We start from the raw sequence: 23,174 nt of genomic DNA, 5'->3' as shown, positions 1-23,174 counted from the left end.
CATCCATGCCATAGCATGTATCATTATTTCATACCTTTTTATTGCCTAATAATATTCCATTATTGGAATATCATGTTACTGGAATATCCATAAATGGATATATCACATCCATTCATCAGTTGATGGACATTGGATTGTTTCTACTTTTGGGCTGTGATGAATAAAGCTGCTGTGAACATATTATGTGCAGATTTTGGTGTGTTCATATGTTTTCAATTATCTTGGGTATCTACCTCGGAGTAGAATTGCTGGGTCATGTGATAACTCTCTGTTTTACGTCTTGAGGAACTGCTAAACTGTTTTACAAAGTAACTACACAATTTTACATTCCCACCAGCCATGTATGAGGGTTCCAAGTTCTCCAGATCCTCGTCAGTGCTTGTTATTATCCATCATCTTGATTATAGCTACCTTTGTGGGTGTGAAGTGGTGTCTTGTTGTGGTTTTGGTTCACATTTCCTCAGTGACTCATGTAGAACATCTTTTCATGTGCTTATTGGCCACTGTATATCTTCTTGGAGAAATGTCTATTCAGATCCTTTGCCCATTTTTAAGTTGGGTTATTTCTCTTTTTTATTGTTGAGTTATTTTATTCTTGAGTTTCTTTTAGTATTCTGGATACAAATCCCTTATCAGATATGACTCTTATCTAGACACAAGTCCCTTATCGCTGATATATGATTTGCAAATGTTTTCTCCTATTCTGTGGGTTGTCTTTTCACTTCTTGATGCTATTCTTTGAAACACAAAGGTTTTAGATTTTGATGAAGTCCAATTCACCTTTTTTTTGTTGTTGTTACTTGTGCTTTTGGTGTCATATGTAAGAAACCATTCCCTGATCCAAGATTACGAAGATTTACTCCTGTGTTTTCTTTTGATTTTTTTTTTGTTGTTTTAGCTCTTACCTTTTTAGGTGATCCATTTTGGGTTAATTTTTTGTGTATGGTATGAGATACGGGTCCAAATTCATTCTTTTAAATATGGATATCCAGTTGTCCCAGCACCATTTGTTGAAAAGACTATTGAATGGTCTTGGTACTCTTTTTGTTGTTGTTTAATAAATTTATTTATTTTTGGCTGCGTTGGGTCTTCGTTGCTGTGTGTGGGCTTTCTCTAGTTGCGGCAGGCATGGGCTACTCTTCGTTGCAGTGCAAAGGCTTCTCATTGCGGTGGCTTCTCTTGTTGTGGAGCATGGGCTCTAGGCGCACGGGCTCAGTAGTTGAGGCTCGCGGGCTCTAGAGCGCAGGCTCAGTAGTTGTGGCGCACGGGCTTAGCTGCTTTGCGGCATGTGGGATCTTCCTGGACCAGGACTCAAACCCGTGTCCCCTGCACTGGCAGGCGGATTCTTAACCACTGTGCCACTAGGGAAGTCCCGGTCTTGGTACTCTTGCTGAAAGTCAATTGACCACAAATTTAAGAGTTTATTTTTGGATTCTCAATTCCAGTCCATTGATCTATATGTCTATCATTATGCCAGTATCACTTTTTTTTTTTTTTTTACGCTGTCTTGATTTCTGTAGCTTTTTTTTTTTTTTTTTTTTTTTTTTTGCGGTACGCTGGCCTCTCACTGTTGTGGCCTCTCCCGTTGTGGAGCACAGGCTCCGGACGCACAGGCTCAGCGGCCATGGCTCACAGGCCCAGCCGCTCCATGGCATGTGGGATCTTCCCGGACCGGGGCACGAACCCGTGTCCCCTGCATCGGCAGGCGGACTCTCAATCACTGCGCCACCAGGGAAGCCCAAAGATATCTTTCTTTTTTTAATATTTATTTATTTATCTGGTTGCTCCAGGTCTTAGTTGCGGCAGGCGGGCTCCTTAGTTGTGGCATGCGAACTCTTAGTTGCAGCATACATGTGGGATCTAGTTCCCTGACCAGGGATCGAACCCAGGGCCCCTGCATTGGGACCTTGGAGTCTTATCCACTGTTCCACCAGGGAAGGCCGATTTCTGTAGCTTTATAGTAAGTTTTTAAGTTGAGAAGTGTGAGTCCTTTAACTTCATTTTTCCTTTTCAAGATTTCTTGTCTCTTTTGGATCCCTTGCATTTCCATATGATTTTTAGGATAAGCTTGTCAATTTCTGTGGAAAAAAAAAAAAACAGCTGGGATTTTGATAGAAGTGCACTGAATGTGTAGGTCTTAACAATACTAAGTCTTCTGATCCATAAATACGGGATAGCTTTCCATTTACTTAGGGCTTCTTTAATTTCTTTGAACAGCGTTTTATAGTTTTCAGTGTACATGTTTCATACTTCTTTGGTTCGATTTATTCTTTCTGACGCTCTTGTAAATAAATGGAATTGTTTTCTTAATTTCCTTTTTGGAAATTCATTCATTGTAGTATATAGAAATAGAATTGGTTTTCATATGTTGTTCTCGCATCCTGCAACCTTGCTGAACTCGTTGATCAGTCTAATGGATGGGATTAATATGTGAAATTGAAGTTGAAATTCATGGGTTGGATAGCTTGTGGTGGGCTAGAGTGGCTAGAGAAGATTTCTTGAAATAAAAAACCAGAAAACAATCAGACAAACAAAAACCTTGGGATTTGGCTTGGCTGACAAGAGAGGTCATTTTTAGGGCAGGTCGGCCACACGAACATAGGGAAAAGGGGGCATGAGTTGAGTCAGTGCAGACGGAGCTGCCGCAGAGCTGTTGTAGGAGAGCTGTAGCACTCCAGCACTGTGACTCCACTCAGATCTCTGCTGCTCACCGACAGTCCTGTACCTTCCATTCACCTGTTATTAACTCCCTAAAGCAGCTCGGTCTCTCTGAATGGGTCCATTGACCCTCTGCCTTGGAATCACCCAGGGGATCTGTTAAACATACAGATTCCTGCTCCTCACGCCAGACCTACGGTGCCAACTCAGAATCTCTGGAGTAGGATCCTAGGATTCTTACATATCCTAAAGGGCCCTGGGTAGCATCTGTTCCAAGCTTTTCCACCTCATTCCTCAAGCCCCACACTCCTACTTAGCAGAAGATCTTCCCTCCGACATAATCATTTAAGTCAAGGTCATTGGGTATTCACGGAGCTCCCCCATCTTCCTTCCTCTTTGACCTCAACAGACCAGTGTCCCTTCACGTCTCATCTCTTCCTGTCCTTAACTGTCTGGGGCCTCATTTTCCTCACACAACTGAGAGGAAGCTGGACTGGGTAAAAAGTCTGCTCTGCAGTTTCAGGGGACAGAATTAAATTCAGAGTGGGAATCTCAGGCAGGGACCAGTGTCCCTTCACGTCTCATCTCTTCCTGTCCTTCTCTCTCCCTCCTTCATTAGTTACCCGCACCCTTGTCCCCATCCCTTTCCACCTCCCAGCAGCTGGCTGGACAAGAAGCAGGCTGCTGAGAACAAAGAGTCTGAGCGCCAAGGGAAAGAGCTGGAGAAGCCTACAGTAGCATCGCTACAGAGCTGTGCCTGTGTGCAGAGGCGACCAGGACCGCCTGGTGGCTTCCCAGGAGCAGAGCACCTCCCTCTGGGGGTGCCTCTTCGAGATCATCATCGAAGAGGGTGGCCAGGGACAAGGACAGGCAGATATTGGAAGGGCCCACATTTAAAGCCAGATCAATGGCATAAATCGTATTTGAACTGTGGTATTACTCATTTCTGGGCATTCTGAATCCTTGGGTATGTGCGTCAGGGAGAAATAGGCACTGTTGTATTTCATCATTGCTGTAATCCAGTGGAAGATACAGTTTACATACTAATACATACATACACACATATGCACACATGTATATCATTTAAAAAATCAATTCGTCAGGCATCATCAGTCTCCTCTCTTTTTGTCTTCTTCCCTTCCATAAGCATGAGAGATCTTCCCTATTTTGCAAACCCTTGTGTCTGACCTGCTGCCTCCTCTGCTTTTCCCCCTTCCTCTCAAAGTCAGACTTCTCCAGAGAGGGTGCTGCACCCAGAGCCTTCACTTCCTCATCAGCCTGCCTCCCCAGCCCCCGCTGTCTGCCTTCTGCTCTCACAGCTGCAGTTTCCACAGGGATGCCCAGTGGTTCCCCCAGTGCTAAGGCCAGTGGCATTTCTCTCAGTCCTCTTTGACCGCCTCCCCTCTGGTGTCTGTTCTGTTCGCTGGTGTGCAGCACGTGGCCCTTCCTCAGAGGCTGGCCTTGGCCCTTCTAGTCCTCTTTCCCTGTGCACTCACCCTGGACACCATGTCTCACACTCACAAACGTCCTCTAAATCTTTATCTCCAGACCCTTGTTTCTAGCTGCCTGTTAGACATTTACTTCTGTGCATCCCCTAACATCTCACACTCAACATCCAAACCCAAACTACTGTCCCTTAGCAGGGCCTGGCCTTCCCCAGTCTTCAGTTCTTGTCACCACTCAGATACCACCTCTTCCAGGGAGCCTGCCTGAGATTTCCCACTCTGAATTTAATTCTGTCCCCAGAAACTGCAGAGCAGACTTTTTACCCAGTCCAGCTTCCTCTCAGTTGTGTGAGGAAGATGAGGCCCCAGACAGTTAAATACTTGCTCGGAGACACACAGCTCCGTTCCCGCTAGAAAGTCACTCTCCAGCGCTCTTGCCTCTACTCCAGACTTGAGTGCCGTCGATTGCTCTCATGGCGTGTAATCATAAACCGTAACATGTCCTTGTTGGGGTGCTTGGCCTGTCTGTAAAATCATAAGGCCCCTGAGGGACCATCCATGGTTCTCATATACCATTGAGATCCCCACTGTGCCTAACTGAGGACTTGTGAGGCAGTCAGCGCACAATAAATATTTAATGGGTAAATGAAAGAAGGTGAAGTCACCTGACAGGTCTCCCCTGATTAGGGCCCAGCCCAGTGCAGGGCCGACATAGACACTCACTGAGGCAATATTTATCGGTTGGTTAATGATGGGGCAACTTCAAATACCCGGCTTAGGTGCTGGGACTCCCTTCTGTGAGCAGCGGGGGGGCCATGCCCGTTCTGGGCAGAGGAGTAAGATCAGGAAAGTGCTGTTTCTGGCAGCAGCAGCAGAAGGCAGGATGGGGAGGCGGGCGCTCCGGGAAGGAGGAGTGAAGGGATGGGTCTGGGGTGGCACCTTCAGGAGTGGAGAGGAGGAGACAAATGGGCATCTTGAAGGGAGAAAGGACAGGGTGAGTGTGAGGTGGAGAAGGAAGGGAGGGAGAAGAAGATGCTGCAGAGGTGGACTTTGGTGAAGATTGTGCTGCTATTAAGCAGAGGGCTCTCCCTGGTGGCGCAGTGGTTAAGAATCTGCCTGCCAATGCAGGGGACACGGGTTCGAGCCCTGGTCCGGGAAGATCCCACATGCCGTGGAGCAACTAAGCCCGTGCGCCACAACTGCTGAGCCCGGGTGCCTAGAGCCTGTACTCCACAACAAGAGAAGCCACAACACTGAGAAGCCCGTGCATCGCAAGGAAGAGTAGCCCCTGCTCACCGCACTAGAGAAAGCCCACGCGCAGCAAGGAAGACCCAATGCAGCCAAAACTAACTAACTAACTAACTAAATAATAAAAACTAAAACGAAATAACTTGTGCCAGGCACCGTCTTAAGCATTTTATGGGCATCGCCTCGTTTGAAGTTGACCCCAGCCCAGAGGTGGGTACTCAGGTATCCCCGTGGTGCAGACAAGGCCACAGGCTCTCAGTTTGTCACCAAGTGTGGAAGCAGCCGCGTGTCTGGATAGCCAGAGGGGCTCTGACTTCCGTTTTCTCTCCCCTCCTTCTGACTTTTCCCCTAGAACATGAACTCTGGCCCAGCCCAGGAAGAGGGCACCTGGCTGCCAGGCCCCCCTGCAGCCCCACGTAGTCGTGTTCACCCTCGTCTCCTGGTTGAATAGCTCTTCCGTGTTTCTCGCTACATGGCCCTGTTCTGAGGTGCTGGCGCCTTACTCTTCCTCCCTCCCCTCCCCCCTCCCAGGACCCTGCTGGAATCTTTGAGCTGGTGGAGGTGGTCGGCAATGGAACCTACGGGCAGGTGTACAAGGTGAGGCTGTGTGCAGCAGCGGGGTCCACCCCCATGGGCCTCCTCTGGAGCGGGCCCCAGCCTGGAGATTTGAGGGGGCGGGGGGCCCTGGCAAAGGGCAGGGGAAGGCCAGGGAGGGAGGGAGAGGAGAGGGATAAACGTCATGAGGGAAGGAAGCAGCAAGAAGTGGGGTGTTTGGGCTGGGCTCTGAGGTTAGAACTAGTCCTGGGTGTGGCGGGAACAGTCTGGAGCTGGGTGGGGTATGGGACAGGGACACGGAGCAGGGGGAGGGGTCTGGGGACGTGTGTGTCGGAGCTCAGAGGTGCAGTTTTGGCTTCTCCTGAGACCACACGACTCAGGGTTGGTGGGACCTAGTGGGTAACCTGCAGAGGGGAAGCAGCTGTCTTGAGCTCCCCTGAGTGGCCTGCTGCAGGGCTGGAGCCCGCGCTCAGGCCCTCTGCTTTTGGGGCCGCTTCTCCCCCCACAGAAGTGGCATTTCCCTGACCACTGATTGTGGCTGTTAGCCTGGCCAGCCCAGCCCTTTCACGTGGTCTGACCACTGGTCACACTTGACTGGGGGGAGGCAGTTGCAGCAGAGAGATGCTCAAGGCAGGTGCTGCCCCAGAGCACATACCTGGCTGCCTTGTCTCCAGATACAATGCTCGGTCTTTTCACAAGTCTCCTCTGCATCTCAGGGGCCTGCGATTCCTGGGTCACTGGGACCACCTGCCTGTCTCTTACCCTTCTTCCCTGTAAGCTTTGGGATGCAGGCGCCCCCCCCATCCCCCCATCTCTTGCCTAGTTGTTGCCATGGAAATAGCAGCTCTGTGTTCTACTGCTTCTCTGGGCTTGGGGTCGTGAAAGACTGCTGAGGATAAAAATAATCCATGGCTGGCAATACCCCGACCCCACTCTTTCCCAGGAAGCCTTGGACTTTCATACCCAAGCCTGAGATGGCTCCTGCTAGGAATTTCGGAAGGATGGGGGGCGGTGGGGGGGTGGTGGCAGGGACACACTCTAGAAGAAGTCTCTTCCCATTAGCACTGGTGATGGCATTGACATGTCAGTCAGCCCTTCTGTGTTCCTCCGAGTTCCCTAAAATCTCAGCTCTATTCTTTCCTGTGGACAATAATAAAAAGCCTTGTGGGGGTGGTGATTCTGGGAAAGGCCTCCTGACCAGAGGGGATGGATCAGGAAAGCACCCAGGCAGTTTGTCTTGCATAGAAGATGCTGGAGAGGCAGAGCCCTCCCAGCCTCGTCCCCCAGCTCCCTCCAGCTCCGTCTGAGGATGGACAGGTATCTTTCACTCCCCATTCTAACTTTCAAACTGGGACGTCTAAGCCAGAGTGCCTGGAGCAGAGGGTCTCTCACTCATCCCTCTTGAGCATTTCAGGGGAGGAGACCCTTCATCTTTATCCAGCGTAGCACGTGGAATCCAGCCTCGGTGGTTTTCCTGTAGCCCTCTGTCTATGACCAACCCATAAACTGAGGTGTCTAGCCACCATGAGGGGCACTTTGTAAGACAGAAGACAGCCAAAAGTTGTGGCCTCTCCCATATTAAGCCCTTCCTGAGCATAGACCCTGATCCCTCCATGCCTGGCTCTCTGTCCTGCAGGGTCGGCATGTCAAGACCGGGCAGCTGGCTGCCATCAAGGTCATGGATGTCACGGAGGTAGGGAGCTGTGTGGGGCAGAGGGAGGGTCAGAGCATTGAGAAGGGGGCTGGGAGGGACTCTCAGGGCTCACCTCCCCGGATTCACCTAGGATGAGGAGGAAGAGATCAAGCAGGAGATCAACATGTTGAAAAAATACTCTCACCACCGCAACATCGCCACCTACTACGGGGCCTTCATCAAGAAGAGCCCCCCTGGGAACGACGACCAGCTCTGGGTGAGACGAGCCCCTGGCCTGCCCACCTGCCCCTCCCCCAGTTAGTCCATCCATTCTCCCGCCTTTGTGCACAGCTCCTGGGAAAGCAACACATCAAAATATTTGTGGGTGTTGGCAAGACCCGAACCCCTCCTGGCAGTGCACAAAACTGTGGACGATTACTCAGCCACAGCTTGCTGTAGCTCTTTTGGGCCTCCCCCAGATTCTCTCCTGGCCAAGAACATTCCTAAGAGTCGTCGCCCTCCCTAGCCTGGGCACTGGTGCCAGCTGATTCCCCAGCCTCACCCTTTCTGGTGCTCAGCCCAGCACAGAGGAGAGGGCAGAAGGGAGCATAGCCATGGCTGGGGGGGCTGGAGCTCATGCCAGGTCCCCCCTCCCAGCAGTTGCCAGACAAGTACTTGTTGAGCACCCTCTATGTACCCTGCACAGATCGTCATGAGTTGTGGTCCCTGCCTCCAAGGCACTTAGTCTTTTTTTGGGAGACAGACACACACACACACACACACACACAGAGAAAGGTGAGTAACACGTCAGGTAGTGTGTAGTGGGTGGTCATTGAGGGCTAGAAGCTGAGCGCTAGTGACCAGGTGCCCCGCTGTGGACCTGATGGACACCATCCTCCCCTCCTCCCCCTGTGCTCTGCTGTGGGAGTTGGAGGCCCCAGATGCGGGCCGTATGCAAATTACCTCTAGTGTGCACACAAATGTATGTATCCCAGCCAACATTTTTTTTTTTGCGTTAGATGCGGCTTTTAGAAAATGTACAGTGAAAACATTTGGACAGGCATACTGATCCCCTGGGACTTTTTTGGCCGCTGCCTCTGGGTCCCTAGAGGAGACCAGCCGGGAGCTCTTCTCATCTCCCTGCCTCGGCCCTGCCTGTTTGCATGGTTTCTGCCGAAGTCTCCCAGGTTCCCTCCTGCAGTTCTTTGGTAGCCCCGTGCACTGTTTTGTCTCTAGCAGACCTGGGGACTTCTGACTCTTAGCCCCTTTCTTCTCTCTCGGTCAGGAATTGGCCAACTTTTTCTGTGAAGGGCCAGCTAGTAAATATCTGGGGCTCTGTGGGTCATAAAGTTTCCAACAACTATTCACCTCAGCCATAGATAACGCATACATGGGAATAGGAGTGTCACTGGATCCCCAAAGATCTTTATGTAAGACACTAAGATTTGAATTTCATCCGAGTCTTCCTTTGATATTTTTAAAAATTAAAAAAATTTTTCTGGCCGTGGCATGTGGGATCTTAGTTCCCTGACCAGGGATCAAACTCGCGCCCCCTGCAGTAGAAGCATGGAATGTTCACCACTGGACCACCAGGGAAGTCCTGTTTCTTTGATTTTTTTATTCCAACCATTTAAAAATGTAAAAACCACGCTTAGCTTCCTGGCCGTAGACTGCCGACCCCTGCTCCAGAGGAGGGGTTCTTAGCCGACCCCTGCTCCAGAGGAGGGGTTCTTAACCGTTTGGGGTTTACGGATCCCAGTGAGGATCTGATGGAAGCTTCGGACCCTTCCCCAGGGAAAATGCACAAACCCACATCATTTTGTCTACAATTTTAGGGATTCCTTGGGCTCCTACTCAGGACCCAGACCATCTCCCTCAGCCCGCCCACCTTGCCTTTCCCAGATGTGTCCCCTTCCCCTTTCTTCCCTGATCTCAGCAAGTTCTGTAGCCTTTATGAGGGGTCTCACGGCCCCTGCTCTCCAGCTCATACCAGTTCTGGCCCCAAGGACTCCAGTCCTCCTCCAGGGGCCTGGCAGGGGAAGGAGGCCTTGCCTGACAGATGCTTTTCCTTCCGGTGCCTCCCTGGGACCATAGCTGGTGATGGAGTTCTGTGGTGCTGGTTCTGTGACAGACCTGGTGAAGAACACGAAAGGGAACGCCCTGAAGGAGGACTGTATCGCCTACATCTGCAGGGAGATTCTCCGGGTGAGTGCCAGGGCCCTCCCCGCCTCCTCCTCCTGGGCCAGCCCCTGTGGAGCGTCTCCCTGGACGTGGACCCTCCCCGCACGCACGGGGAAGGAGATGGAACTGTGCCCTCTTGAAGGAGCAGAGGGCCTGATGCCGGTGGGGGTGGAGGCTGAGTGCCAACCTTGGAGAACACTCAGAGGAAATGGGCGCCTCTGTTTCCCAGCACCGCCCCTTCTCCACCTGCAACCTGGCAGCTGGATTCTCCAGAGCCACCACTCTGAGGAAGCTCCCCGCAAAGTTCAGCCTGTACTTGGGCCCCTGGGTGGAGAGGGGCAGCTCCCTCAGCCCAGCCCAGCCCAGCCCAGACTGATGCCTCCCCCTCCCCTCGGCTCACATCCTGGTCCTCTAACACCAAGGCTCCTTCCCCCTCTCCTGCCCCAGGGTCTGGCCCATCTCCACGCCCACAAGGTGATCCACCGAGACATCAAGGGGCAGAATGTGCTACTGACAGAGAATGCCGAGGTCAAGCTAGGTACGCCGACGCCCTCTGACCTCCAGCACGGAATGGGCCCCATTATTCATTCCCTCCAGTGGCCCAAGTCCAACTACCCATGGGCTGGGAGGTTTGCTCCTCTCCTTCTGCTGAAAATCACCCGAGAACTTGTTTTTCCTGCTCCCTGTTGGGTCCCAGGTGCAGTGCAGGCCCCTCTGGGGAGATGGGATTGTTTGGCTCCTTCCGCCTGGAATGCGGCGGCATTGGTTTTTCCCCCAGACGCAGGAAGACTAAGTCAGGGTCTTTGGGATGTTGATGGGGTGAAGAGATGGCCGGGAGTGGCCAGGTAGGACTCGCGGACGCCAGCACAGACGAGGGAGCAGACGTGGTGCTCCATCACAGCCTCTCCCTCTGTCCTCCCAGTGGATTTCGGGGTGAGCGCGCAGCTGGACCGCACCGTGGGCAGGCGGAACACTTTCATCGGGACCCCCTACTGGATGGCCCCCGAGGTCATCGCTTGCGATGAGAACCCTGATGCCACCTACGATTACAGGGTACGGAGCAGAGAGTAGGCGCGTGCAGGCAAGCCAAGGGCAGGAAGGAGGTGTGGGGGCAGTGGGTGGATTGAAAACTAGGGGGAGCTTGAGCAGGTTGGGGAGCAAAATGACGACCTAGGGTCGTGTTAGCAGTGAGAGGTCGAGGAACGTTTTGTGGTCAGGAAAGTACGGATGGGAAGGTTGGGGGAGTTGGAGGACAGCGCAGGTTGGAGCACAGGGGCCTCACGAAGGGCGTGGACCAGGAAGAGTGGTCGGGAACGTTCACCTGTCCCTCTTCTCTTGCCTCCACAGAGTGACATTTGGTCTTTAGGAATCACAGCCATCGAGATGGCAGAGGGAGCCCCCCGTAAGTGCGGAGCCTGGGAGAGAAGGGAGGGCCCAGAAAGAGCTATAGGGAGGAGGTGGGTCGCGGGAGGCCTGTGGCGAGGAGGACCGCAGGCTCTTGGCCGGGCGGGAGGGGCTGATTGCGTCTCTTCCGTGCGCCAGCTCTGTGTGACATGCACCCCATGCGAGCCCTCTTCCTCATCCCCCGGAACCCGCCACCCAGGCTCAAGTCCAAGAAATGGTAGGTCTCTGCGGGGTTGGCGTCTAGGAAGGAGGCCCTCGGACAAGGCCTCCACCTCACCCCCTGCACCCAGGCGTGGGTCTGCACCAGAGAAGAGGGGGCGGGCGGGGGCGGCACTGCAGCTGGGGAGCCAGGAGCCTGGTGTTGGGATACGGGGGAGACAGGAGGGAAGTCAGGGTGGATTCCCCCCTTCCTCCTGGAATCACCCCCCTTCCGAGGGGGCCCTCCCAGTGTGAGCCACCATCGTTTCCAGGTCTAAGAAGTTCATCGACTTCATTGACACGTGTCTCATCAAGACTTACCTGAGCCGCCCACCGACGGAGCAGCTGCTCAAGTTCCCGTTCATCCGCGACCAGCCCACCGAGCGGCAGGTCCGCATCCAGCTCAAGGACCACATCGACCGATCCCGGAAGAAACGAGGCGAGAAAGGTCAGTGGGCAGAGGGAGGTGGCGGGTCTGGGACACACACAGCCCCTGCTCCTCTTCACCAGCCCTGGCTCCTCCTGGCTCCCCTTCAGGCCCCCTTCCAGCCCCAGCTCTCCCTGTCCAAAGAGATCTCCTTTCCCAAACTTCCAACCCCAGAGGGCTTTTTCCTCTGTCACCACCTGATTTAAGTCCGCCTTCCACATGAGGGCTCATGTTGAGCACGTGCACGTGTGAGTGCGTGTACACCTCCCACCGCATCCCGCCCACGGTGGGGTCTAATCCCGCATCTGTGTCCAGGCCCAAACCTGCGACCCACCATCACCCCGTTACTCCAAGGAGGCGGGTGGGGACCCAGGAGCGTGGCCATCCAGACAGACCTTATTGGTTATCCCCATCTAAGGTTTCCCTAGCCCAGGGTGGGGTCTGGGGCACTGGGTGAAGAAACAGCAGTGATCTCCCTCCCTGCAGAGGAGACAGAATATGAGTACAGTGGCAGCGAAGAGGAAGACGACAGCCATGGAGAGGAAGGAGAGCCAAGGTGGGCTTGGCAGGCGGAGGTTGGGGACCGTCGCTTACCGTCTGCGGGGGCAACAGTGGTCCTTGGCTTGGGGACTCAGTCTGGGGGTGGTGGGCACAGACAGGTAGACCCATAAGATGGAATCCCTGGGTGCTAGATGGAATGGAACGAACGAATGAGCAAGAGGTGTGCGAGGGGGATTCAGGGCTGCAGGCTGGGATGTTAAAGGAATCAGGGCCTGAAAGGGGGCAGAGGGAGGGCAGGTCACCCGGGAGTGGCCAGAGGCAGACCGTCTGGCCTGGTCGGGTGAAGCGCCCATTTAGGGCTCCCAGGGATGAGGGTGGGTTCTGACCCCGATCCTCCGTGTGCGGTCCTGACCCAGCTCCATCATGAATGTGCCGGGGGAGTCGACCCTCCGCCGGGAATTCCTCCGGCTCCAGCAGGAGAACAAGAGCAACTCTGAGGCTTTAAAGCAGCAGCAGCAGCTGCAGCAGCAGCAACAGCGAGACCCAGAGGCGCACATCAAGCACCTGCTGCACCAGCGGCAGCGACGCATAGAGGAGCAGAAGGAAGAGCGGCGGCGGGTTGAGGAGGTGGGGTGGGGGCGTTGAGGGGGCGGGGCACTCGAGGGGCGGAGGGTGTTGAGGGGGCGGGGCACTCGAGGGGCGGAGGGTGTTGAGGGGGCGGGGCACTCGAGGGGCGGAGGGTGTTGAGGGGGCGGGGCACTTGAGGGGCGGAGGGTGTTGAGGGGGCGGGGTCCTCCCGGAAGGGCCTCCTGACCAGGTTACTGGTCCTACCCCTGGTCCCCCTAGGACAGCAGGGAAAAGAGGGCGTGAGTGGGGCCTTCCCAGCCTCTTGCTCTCAGGTTTGTATAGGAGGGCTCTGTCCTCTGTTAGGCGTACCCGCCAGCCCTACGTGGGTGGTTGTGCCATCAGCGTCCCTTCAGAGCAGAGATTTTTCTGAAAAGCCACACTGTCCCCGCTCCTTGTTTCTGCACGTAAACCTCCAGTCCGGGTTTGTCTGCTCCTTTACCTTCAGTCCCGGGGAGCTGGGGGTCTGTGTACTGACACTTCAGTGCCCTGGGCATCGGTCTCTCCAGCAGCTGCTCCCTTTGAACATGAAGAAGATCCTTCTAAAGACCCTCCTTTTACCTTTGGTTGTTTGGGCTTACATTTGCTCTGTACAGGCTTGTCAATCGCACTAATTGGAGGTGGGTGGGAGAAATTCATTTTAATTTATAGGGAATCTTATTTATTTATTTTTGAGAATCTCATTTTTAAATAGGGGCAGTTTTTTAAATCACCAACTTAAAAAATACTTTGTATCTGATGCATCTATATTTAAATGTATTTATTTTGGAGGGGTCATGGTGGGGGAAGAAGAGGTGTATAGATGGGTTAACATTTTGCCTTCAATGATGGGTTTTTTGTTGAAACAATTACATGACGCCAAAGTTCATGGAGAGCTGAACTTAATTTAAAAGTTATCTAAGCAATAGGAGATAGATGGAAGCATCCGCACTGCCCATGTACTACTCCCCAAAGTGGGCCCCTATCTTTGTTGAACAAAAGAATGATTTGCAGGAAAACCTAGTAAAAATTCTTCTTAGTAAATACTGTATTCAGGTAGCAGAGTAACCAAAAATTGTGTCTACCAAGGTGTTTCCTGAAGCAGGCCTGCTGGATCGTTAGGGCTTGTGCTTTCTTTCTTTCTTTCCCTTCCCTTCCCTTTCTTTCTTTTTTTTTTAAGCAGAAAGATTGTGAAAGTTATTAAGTGAATGTGACCTGGGCTAGTAGTGATGCAGCCCAGGTCACATTCACTTAAGGTTGCCGGCCAGGTCCCGAAGTTGCTTCTCTGTGCATGGGCCCCTGGTGCCCTCTGGTGGCTGAGGGCTAGCACTACGGCCCACTCCCTTTGGGCTTTTGGGCCGAGATTTGAGAGGCCAGGAGTGGGGCTGGGGGGCGGGGAGGTTGTTGTTGACTTTAGGTTCTGTTTGTTTGGTGGAGGAGTGGATAGCAGACAGTTTTATGCAGTTCGGCCCGCCCAAGGGCAGTAGTCAACCTCTCAGTGGCTGTAGTCTGAAGCTCACAGCCACCTTAGACAGAAGTTTCTCGCAAGCCAAGCCCCCCCCGCCCCCCCGTGGGCGCTTACGTGAGGGTAGATAGGTTTGTAGAAACAAGTGGTAGCCACCCTCTCTCACCTCCATTCCCAGTGAGATGGAGACCAGCCCGCACTGTCCAGTAGGGATCCGCTTTCCAGAAGTGGGCCAGGGTGGGTCCGCCTTCTGGGGCTATGCTGTCCCCGTGTCTGGTGCAGCCCTTAAGGCCACACGGCTCTACCCCCACAGCAACAGCGGCGGGAGCGAGAGCAGCGGAAGCTGCAGGAGAAGGAGCAGCAGCGGCGGCGCGAGGACATGCAGGCCCTGCGGCGGGAGGAGGAGAGGCGGCAGGCTGAGCGGGAGCAGGTACAGCGCCCCCAGCGCACGCCCCCAGCGCACACCGGACACCCCCCCCCCCGCCCCCGCCCCCGCTGCCTGCCTCCCCTGCTCCCCAGCCCCCTTCCCCTTCTCCCCCTACCCCGAGATTCCTCCTATCTTTTCCAGCTTCACTCTTTCTCTCTGTTCTCTCCCACCCTTCAACCCCCCACCCTGGCTCCCTGCCCTCCTCCTGTCTCTGTGCCTTCATTCCCATCTCTTTGCCCCACCCCTGCCCCCTGGCCCCTGCACCTTCCCTCGTGGGGCCTGCACCCCGGCTTCCTCCTCATTCCCTGCTCTCTGCGGGGCTCATCCCACCCCCAACCCGGCCTCTCTATTACTCTACCGCCTCCTCATCCTCACCCCACTGACCCTGTCCGCCCACTCCTCCGCTGCCGCCGCCGCCCCCCTCTGCCTCTCCCTCTTTCCCTGCCCTTTGCCCCCCACCCCGCCCCCCCCAGGAGTATATCCGTCACAGGCTAGAGGAGGAGCAGCGACAGCTCGAGATCCTTCAGCAACAGCTGCTCCAGGAACAGGCCCTACTGCTGGTAACGGGGTCCCCAGCTTCCTCTGGGAAGATGCGTATTCAGTGTCTCTGCTGGAATGGGATGGGAACCCTTCAGGGGAAGGGATTCACCCCAGCATCGAGGGAAGACATCGCCTCTCTAGGCAGTTGGAGAAAAGGAAGGGCATGCGTGCTCTAGCTTCCGGGGCCACACCCTGCTGAGCCCTCTCTCCCTACCCTTGGGCCCAGGAATACAAGAGGAAGCAGCTGGAGGAGCAGCGGCAGTCGGAGCGCCTGCAGAGGCAGCTGCAGCAGGAGCACGCCTACCTCAAGTCCCTGCAGCAGCAACAGCAGCAGATCCTGCCCGGGGACAGGAAGCCCCTGTATCATTACGGTCGGGGCATTAACCCTGCTGACAAACCGGCCTGGGCCCGAGAGGTACTCATTGCCTCCTTTGCCGCCTGAGACTCCATCCGCCTGGGGCCTGATAGCTGCAAGCATGGTCCTTCCGCACAGGCGGGCGCTGGGAAGGGGAAAGGGGCACGCAGCGCAGGTGGAGGGCTGGAGAGGTCTGGACCTCGATTTTGAGAACAGGACAAAAGTTGTCTTGCTTGGCATCCTCTTGCATCACAGGTAGAAGAGAGAACGAGGATGAACAAGCAGCAGAACTCTCCCTTGGCCAAGACCAAGCCAGGCAGCACAGGGCCTGAGCCCCCCGTCCCCCAGGCCTCCCCTGGGCCCCCAGGACCCCTTTCCCAAACTCCTCCTATGCAGAGGCCGGTGGAGCCCCAGGAGGGACCACACAAGGTGAGTCTCTCCCTGTTCCTGTCTTAACGCGCAGACGCAGGGGGCCTCACGCAGCACAGCTACATCTCGTGTACACACATGCACACGCCCTTAGCCAGGGATCACAGACCTCAGGATACGTGGGCAGAGACAGGCGGCTGCACACATCTGTTTCTGTGTCTTACCTGTTCTTGGGCTCTAGGAGCCCCTTTCAATGGACAATTGGAAGCCAGAGGCTTGATTTGCCCCTTCCTCCCAGCCCAAGCCCCAGCTCCCAGGTGGGGACGTGCCACAGAGCAGGCAGCCCACCCTCCCTGGTCTCTCCCCGCAGAGCCTGGTGGCACACCGGGTCCCACTGAAGCCATATGCAGCGCCTGTACCCCGATCCCAGTCCCTGCAGGACCAGCCCACCCGAAACCTGGCTGCCTTCCCAGCCTCACACGACCCCGACCCCGCCGTGCCCGCACCCACTGCCACGCCTAGTGCCCGAGGAGGCGTCGTCCGCCAGAACTCAGACCCCACTTCCGAAGGGCCTGGCCCCAGCCCGAACCCCCCAGCCTGGGTCCGGCCTGATAATGAGGCCCCTCCCAAGGTAAGGACAGCCCTGCTGAGCCGCACAAGGGCAGAGAAATAGTACGGGAGGGGAACGGAGGGGGAGCGGGCGGCAGGCGAGGTAGACACGGGTTCGGGGTTGGAAGGGAACAGAAGGGCGAAGCGTCTAGCACGGCGTGTCCTGCAGGCGTTACCCTGATGTCTAGTGGGCGGGCCGCCACCCGAGTGTGTCCCGGTGATTCCGTGGTGCATATGGGAGTGGAAGAGTGCCCAGGGTGTCTGGGGAGCGTCAGGGGCCAGACTTTCTGGGTCAGATCCCAGCTCTGCTGTTTCTCAGCTTCGTGACCTTAGACAAATTCATTAGCTTCCTCGATCTCAGTCTGCTTCTCCGTAAAGGTGGGGAGGGGCCCTTCCAGCTTCTCCATGAGGACAAGTGTCCGCCAGGCGCCCAGCACAGAGCACTGACTCCTTTCTTCTCTCCTCAGGTGCCTCAGAGGACCTCATCTATCGCCACTGCCCTTAACACCAGTGGGGCTGGAGGGTCCCGGCCAGCCCAGGCTGTCCGTGCCAGGTAACCCCTGGGTGCGGGCAGGCGGCAGCCCAGGGAGCGGTGTGGGGGGCAGAGGGGAGTTTGCCAGGTTACCCGCCTAGGGGTGGGCAAGCCCCGACCCAGTCACCTCAGCCCCCTCCCTGCCCCCGCCCCCGGCACCCCTGTGCTCCCTCCACAGACCTCGCAGCAACTCCGCCTGGCAAATCTATCTGCAAAGGCGGGCAGAGCGGGGCAACCCCAAGCCTCCAGGGCCCCCTGCTCAGCCCCCTGGCCCGCCCAACGCTTGTAGGTAATGGAGTTGTCCCCCCACTACTCACTCCCACCCCCACTTCTGCCACCTGCTTCCTCCTGGTGATGGTTCCCTCTGCGGTGCAGCTCAGCCTCCCCAGGCAGACACACCCCGTCTCCCTGACCCTGCCTCTGCCCCTCCCACAGTAATCCTGACCTCAGGAGGAGCGACCCTGGCTGGGAGCGCTCGGACAGCGTCCTCCCCGCCTCTCACGGGCACCTCCCCCAGGCTGGCTCACTGGAGCGGAACCGGGTGGGAGGTACGTGCACGGACCTCACGGGCAGCCTCCATCAGGGTGGACCCTGCCTTCGGCTGCTCCCGACTGGGTGGGGGTGGGGTGGGGAGCGGGCTGGGCTTGAGGCCACCCCCTGTGCAGGTGTCAGTGACCTCCCTTCCCCCACCCCGCCACCTCTAGCCTCCAAACTGGACAGCTCCCCCGTGCTCTCCCCTGGGAGCAAAGCCAAGCCCGATGACCACCGCTCGCGGCCAGGCCGGCCCGCAGTAAGTCATCGGGTGGCACCTCCGGCCCTGCCTTCTCCCGGTTTGGGGCTTTGGGGCCGATGTGGAGCCTCTGAGCCCCAGGGAGCTGGGTTCCAGGGTCAGGGCCTTCATTAATCTGTGACGGGAGGGTCTGTGGGCTAACAGGGGGGTGCTTCTCAGTTACTAACCTTTCTTAACCTCTCTCCTGCCTCTTCCTGGCTGCCCTTTTTCCCCCACGGCCCCTCCCAGAGCTATAAGCGAGCCATTGGTGAGGTTAGTGAGCAGGGGCCTGCTGGTGGGAGCCCCTCCTGTTACCCTGCCCTTCTCTGGCCTCCTTCATACCACCGCCTCTCCCCTCACGCAGCTCCTCCCCTGCAGGATTTTGTGTTGCTGAAAGAGCGGACCCTGGACGAGGCCCCCCGGCCTCCCAAGAAGGCCATGGACTACTCGTCGTCCAGCGAGGAGGTGGAGAGCAGCGAGGACGACGAGGAGGAGAGCAACGGCGAACCGTCGGAGGGGAGCAGAGATACCCCTGGGGGCCGGTATGGGGCATCCTGGGGGCGGGGGAGTTGCAGGCAGCTTGAGGGAAGGTGGTTCCCTTTTCCCAGAGGAGGGTCCCCGGCTATCACTGCTGGTCAGTTCTTCCTCCTCTTCCCTAGAGAATGGGGTACAGGGCTGGGGGCTGGTGTCCCCAGCTCTCTCTCACTGTCCTGTCAGTCGGGGGGCCTCTTCAGGTGCCTCTGTGCGGCCAGCCCTCCCTGAGTGCTGGGCAGGGGGCAAGGGCTGCCGGGTGAGGGCTGAGTGCGTCGTGTTCCAACAGACACTGAAGGCGCCAGTCCTCCGGCTCTCGTCTGCTCCCTGTGGCATTCGGGTGGCACTTGGGTGGCAGGCAGGGCCTGGAGGACCGCCTGACCTTCCTCTCTCCCACAGCAGCGATGGAGACACAGACAGTGTCAGCACAATGGTGGTCCATGACGTGGAGGAGATAGCCGGGACCCAGACCCCCTATGGGGGTGGCACCATGGTGGTCCAGCGCGTGAGTGGGCCCCCTCGTTCTTCCCCAGCCTGCCGTGCACCTCCTTGGCCCCAGCACTGGCCCCCTTCTCTCTGTTTCTTTAGACCCCTGAAGAGGAGCGAAGCCTGCTGCATGCTGATAGCAACGGTTACACGAACCTGCCAGATGTGGTCCAGCCCAGCCACTCGCCCACCGAGAGCAGCAAAGGTCAAAGCCCCCCCTTGAAGGATGGAGGCAGTGATGTAAGTCAGTGAAGGTGGCTCCACAGGGCGAGAAGAGATCACTGGCCGTGGGTAGGAGACCCAGGGGTGCTGGGGGCGCTGTGGTCAGCAGGGTGGAGCCCCGGGGAGCTGGTTGGCCAGGTTACAACAGGAGGGGGAGGGCAAGGGCTGGGGTCTGGTGTGTCTGCCTCACTGCCGCCCCCACCCCGCAGTACCAGTCTCGTGGGCTGGTAAAGGCCCCTGGCAAGAGCTCGTTCACGATGTTTGTGGACCTGGGGATCTACCAGCCTGGAGGCAGTGGGGACACCATCCCCATCACAGGTGAGACGAGAGATCTGGAGATGGCCATGGGTGGGCCTCTGATGACTGGGCTTCACAAAGCGGTCATGGCCTCCCCTGTGGCCTGAACCTGCCCTGGCACCAAGGGGCCCCCTTGACCCAAGAGAAAAAATGCTCAGTGGTGGCTCAGGGACTCGCATGACAGAACGAGGACTTTGCCAGTCCTTCTGGCCCTGTTTAAACTCCTCCAGGTGCCTCCTCCGTTCTCCAGTCTTTCCCTTTCATTCTGAGTATCCTGGGGTGTGGAGTAAAGAGACGGGGTGAGAGGGCTGCAGCCTACTGCCCGTTCCTCTCATCCTTCTGGCAGCCCTGGTGGGTGGAGAGGGCAGTCGGCTCGATCAGCTGCAGTATGACGTGAGGAAAGGCTCTGTGGTCAACGTGAACCCCACCAACACCCGGGCCCACAGCGAAACCCCCGAGATTCGGAAGTACAAGAAGCGGTTCAATTCCGAGATCCTCTGTGCGGCCCTTTGGGGTAAGCCAGGACTGGGAAGGAAAGGAGGGGCCTGGTGTGCCCCCATGCTCCTGGTCAGGCGAGGGCCTGGCTCTGCCTCTGATCTGCCCAAGGGCTCCTATTGCAGGGGTCAACCTGCTGGTGGGCACGGAGAACGGGCTGATGTTGCTAGACCGAAGTGGGCAGGGCAAGGTGTATGGACTCATCGGGCGGCGACGCTTCCAGCAAATGGATGTGCTGGAGGGACTCAACTTGCTCATCACCATCTCAGGTGTGTGTGGAGGGCAGGGCCGGGAGGAGGGCTCAGCCCCTGGGCCCTCCGTCACCACCTTCAGTCTGGGAGGAGGGCAGCCTTGGTCCAGGAGCTGGAAGGTGGGGCCGCACTTTCTCACCCCTCGTGGTTCGCACCCAAAGGACGGCGGGGAGGCAGAAGCTGGACCTCCGATGAGAGGGGTGTGTGTGTCTGTCCCTCAGGGAAAAGGAACAAACTGCGGGTATATTATTTGTCCTGGCTCCGGAACAAGATCCTGCACAATGACCCAGAAGTGGAGAAGAAGCAGGGCTGGACCACTGTGGGGGACATGGAGGGCTGCGGGCACTACCGTGTTGGTGAGGAGGTCACGACACAGTGGCCGGGGCACCTTTGTTTATGAGAAGAGAAAGAAACAGGGGCCTTGGCTAAGAAAGCCTTGTAGCCAGAGATGGGGGGCACACAGCTGGGGGTACAGACAGACCTGTGGGAGGGGCTGCAGCCCAAGAAGGGAAGTTGCTGCATCCCTCTTCCTTCCTGCCCGCAGTGAAATATGAACGCATCAAATTCCTGGTCATCGCCCTGAAGAACTCTGTGGAGGTGTATGCTTGGGCCCCCAAACCTTACCACAAATTCATGGCTTTCAAGGTAACCCCAGCCTCAGCCCCCAACACTGTTTCGAGGTCTGGCTCCTCCACCCGCGTCCCCTAAGCTCTTCTGTCTTCCATAGTCCTTTGCTGACCTCCCACACCGCCCTTTGCTGGTGGACCTGACGGTAGAGGAGGGACAGAGGCTCAAGGTCATCTATGGCTCCAGCGCCGGCTTCCATGCTGTGGATGTCGACTCGGGGAACAGCTATGACATCTACATCCCTGTGCACGTAAGCTTGGCAGGGCTGCGGACAGACTGGGGCCACCAGTCTGTGCCCCAGACTTGGGGCCTCCAGCCCACCTTCTCCTCCCAGATCCAGAGCCAGATCACGCCCCACGCCATCATCTTTCTCCCCAACACGGATGGCATGGAGATGCTGCTGTGCTACGAGGATGAGGGCGTCTATGTCAACACGTATGGGCGGATCATTAAGGACGTGGTGCTGCAGTGGGGAGAGATGCCCACCTCTGTGGGTGAGTGAGGTGCCCGCCCTCCAAGTCTGTGTCCCCGACCGAGCTGGGCTGCAGCCCACTCACTGCCCCTCCACTCCCTTCCCCCCCAGCCTATATCTGCTCCAACCAGATCATGGGCTGGGGTGAGAAAGCCATTGAGATCCGCTCCGTGGAGACGGGCCACCTAGACGGGGTCTTCATGCACAAACGAGCCCAGAGGCTCAAGTTCCTGTGTGAGCGGAATGACAAGGTGGGAATGACAAGGGGCCCGGGCTCCTGCACTGGGTGGGCCCCCAGGACCTGGGCCCCTGGGCAGAGCTGGGGGAGGGGTGGTTCTGGGTCTTCCTGGAAGGAGGCCTCCAGGGAGCGCACTGTGTGGTCACAGCTTGCCCTTCCCTCGTCTTCCCTCTCTGAGAACTCTCCAGATTCCTTCATCCGGGAGGTCGGCCTGCTGCCCACTTCCCCGAGTGTCTCCGCCTTTCGGAGGGGCTGGGAGGCACTCTGAGGGACTCCGCGCTGCAGTCTCTCTCTCCCCTTCTCCCCCCCCCCCCCGCCCCCGCATCCCTGGTGACTTCTGTTCCTACTCCACCCAGGTGTTTTTTGCCTCAGTCCGCTCCGGGGGCAGCAGCCAAGTTTACTTCATGACCCTGAACCGTAACTGCATCATGAACTGGTGACGGGGCCCTGGACGGGGCTGTCCCGCGTGGACCAGCTCTCCCCCCCCACACCCAGACTCCCCGGGCCGCCCTTCTTTTCCCTCCCTGGGCTTTGCTTTTACTGGTTTGATTCACTGGAGCCTGCTGGGAACGTGACCTCTGACCCCTGATGCTTTTGTGATCACGTGACCATCCTCTTCCCCAACATGTTCTCTCCCCAAAACTGTGCCTGTCCCAACTTCCGGGGAGAGGCACAGCTTCCCCTTACCAGGAATTGAGTGGGCCTAGCCCCACCCCCCCTTCTCCACTTAAGAGGAGAGTGCTTGGGGCTTGGACCCCATACCCCACTGCTGCTGACTCGGCAGGGCCCTGGGCCCCTTTATTTGCACGTCAGGGGAGCCGGCTCCCCCCTTGAATGTACCAGACCCTGGGGGGGGTCACTGGGCCCTAGGTTTTAGGGGGGTCACCAGCCACTCCAGGGGCAGGGACCATTTCCTCATTTTCTGAAAGCACTTTAATGATTCCCCTCCCCCCAAACCCCAGGGAATGGAGGGGGGACCCCGCCAGCCAAAACATTTACCCCTTTCCAACCCCTGTCTCTTGTAGCCTCTGCCCTTCCCTGGTGGAGGGAGGGAGCAGGGAGCTCTCACCCTCCATGCCCCCTTGCTTGCATCTGTATATAGTGTGAGCAGCGAGTAGCCCCGGCCCCTCCCTGCCCCCACCACTCCCCAATGTAGTGGCCTTGGAGATCTCCGTTTGTTAATAAAGACCATTCAACCAGCTCCCACCATTTCAGGCCTTACGTTATTCTGTTTTCTCTCAGCATCCCAGGTACTAGCCAGGGCCCACCAGCATTGCTGGGATGAAGGGGGCACGGTGGTGTGGAATCTGCAGTCAGTGAGCCTTGGTGGAGAGGGGGTGGATGGGCACTGCTGGGCCGAGGAAACCTAGAGGAAACAACTGAGGGAGGGCGAGGGCATCCTCAGGCTTAAACCTGTGGGGCCCTGCACAGGGGCCATTTGGTTTCCACCCACTCCAGCCTGGCCAGGCCATGAAGGCGCCTGGCTCGAGCCTCTCTATATGCAAGTCCTGCATGGGGCAGGGTCGCTCCTGTTTGGCAACAAATGGATAAAGATCTCTTAGAGGCTCACAGGGCTAGAGGGTCACATGGAGCTGGGACCCAAGAAAAACTGGGAGGTCGGGAAGAATGAATTGAG

At 56.7% G+C, this 23,174-nt stretch overlaps 1 protein-coding gene across 14 annotated transcripts in view; it reads left to right on the top strand.

Annotated features, from left to right (window-relative positions):
• Window positions 1-22,739, top strand: part of MINK1 (misshapen like kinase 1) — a 47,741-nt gene extending 25,002 nt beyond the window's left edge. Inside the window, exons 2-34 of one of the 14 annotated variants that reach the window (XM_033423076.2) lie at window positions 5,883-5,948; window positions 7,543-7,599; window positions 7,691-7,816; window positions 9,634-9,744; window positions 10,168-10,258; window positions 10,643-10,773; window positions 11,068-11,122; window positions 11,263-11,341; window positions 11,595-11,770; window positions 12,236-12,305; window positions 12,667-12,877; window positions 14,632-14,748; window positions 15,219-15,305; window positions 15,512-15,700; window positions 15,896-16,069; window positions 16,440-16,640; window positions 17,086-17,171; window positions 17,329-17,439; window positions 17,586-17,698; window positions 17,855-17,940; window positions 18,169-18,192; window positions 18,298-18,461; window positions 18,850-18,955; window positions 19,039-19,176; window positions 19,368-19,476; window positions 19,802-19,969; window positions 20,076-20,219; window positions 20,423-20,557; window positions 20,746-20,846; window positions 20,929-21,078; window positions 21,163-21,322; window positions 21,412-21,551; window positions 21,895-22,739. In XM_033423076.2, coding sequence (XP_033278967.1) covers window positions 5,883-5,948; window positions 7,543-7,599; window positions 7,691-7,816; window positions 9,634-9,744; window positions 10,168-10,258; window positions 10,643-10,773; window positions 11,068-11,122; window positions 11,263-11,341; window positions 11,595-11,770; window positions 12,236-12,305; window positions 12,667-12,877; window positions 14,632-14,748; window positions 15,219-15,305; window positions 15,512-15,700; window positions 15,896-16,069; window positions 16,440-16,640; window positions 17,086-17,171; window positions 17,329-17,439; window positions 17,586-17,698; window positions 17,855-17,940; window positions 18,169-18,192; window positions 18,298-18,461; window positions 18,850-18,955; window positions 19,039-19,176; window positions 19,368-19,476; window positions 19,802-19,969; window positions 20,076-20,219; window positions 20,423-20,557; window positions 20,746-20,846; window positions 20,929-21,078; window positions 21,163-21,322; window positions 21,412-21,551; window positions 21,895-21,978 — 3,960 coding nt within the window. In that variant the 3' untranslated portion in view covers window positions 21,979-22,739. Of the gene's footprint in view, window positions 1-5,882; window positions 5,949-7,542; window positions 7,600-7,690; window positions 7,817-9,633; window positions 9,745-10,167; window positions 10,259-10,642; window positions 10,774-11,067; window positions 11,123-11,262; window positions 11,342-11,594; window positions 11,771-12,235; window positions 12,306-12,666; window positions 12,878-14,631; window positions 14,749-15,218; window positions 15,306-15,511; window positions 15,701-15,895; window positions 16,070-16,379; window positions 16,641-17,085; window positions 17,172-17,328; window positions 17,440-17,585; window positions 17,699-17,854; window positions 17,941-18,168; window positions 18,193-18,297; window positions 18,462-18,849; window positions 18,956-19,038; window positions 19,177-19,367; window positions 19,477-19,801; window positions 19,970-20,061; window positions 20,220-20,422; window positions 20,558-20,745; window positions 20,847-20,928; window positions 21,079-21,162; window positions 21,323-21,411; window positions 21,552-21,894 lie in introns of those variants that run through there. The other 13 variants (XM_033423074.2, XM_033423073.2, XM_033423077.2 and 10 more) reach the window with 13 other exon arrangements.
• Window positions 22,740-23,174: the final 435 nt, after the last annotated feature.

Source organism: Orcinus orca, chromosome 19, assembly GCF_937001465.1.
Source record: "Orcinus orca chromosome 19, mOrcOrc1.1, whole genome shotgun sequence".
Taxonomy (NCBI): Eukaryota; Metazoa; Chordata; class Mammalia; order Artiodactyla; family Delphinidae; genus Orcinus; species Orcinus orca.
The sequence above is the reverse complement of the archived record's forward strand: the minus strand, read 5'-3'. Positions and strand labels throughout refer to the sequence as shown.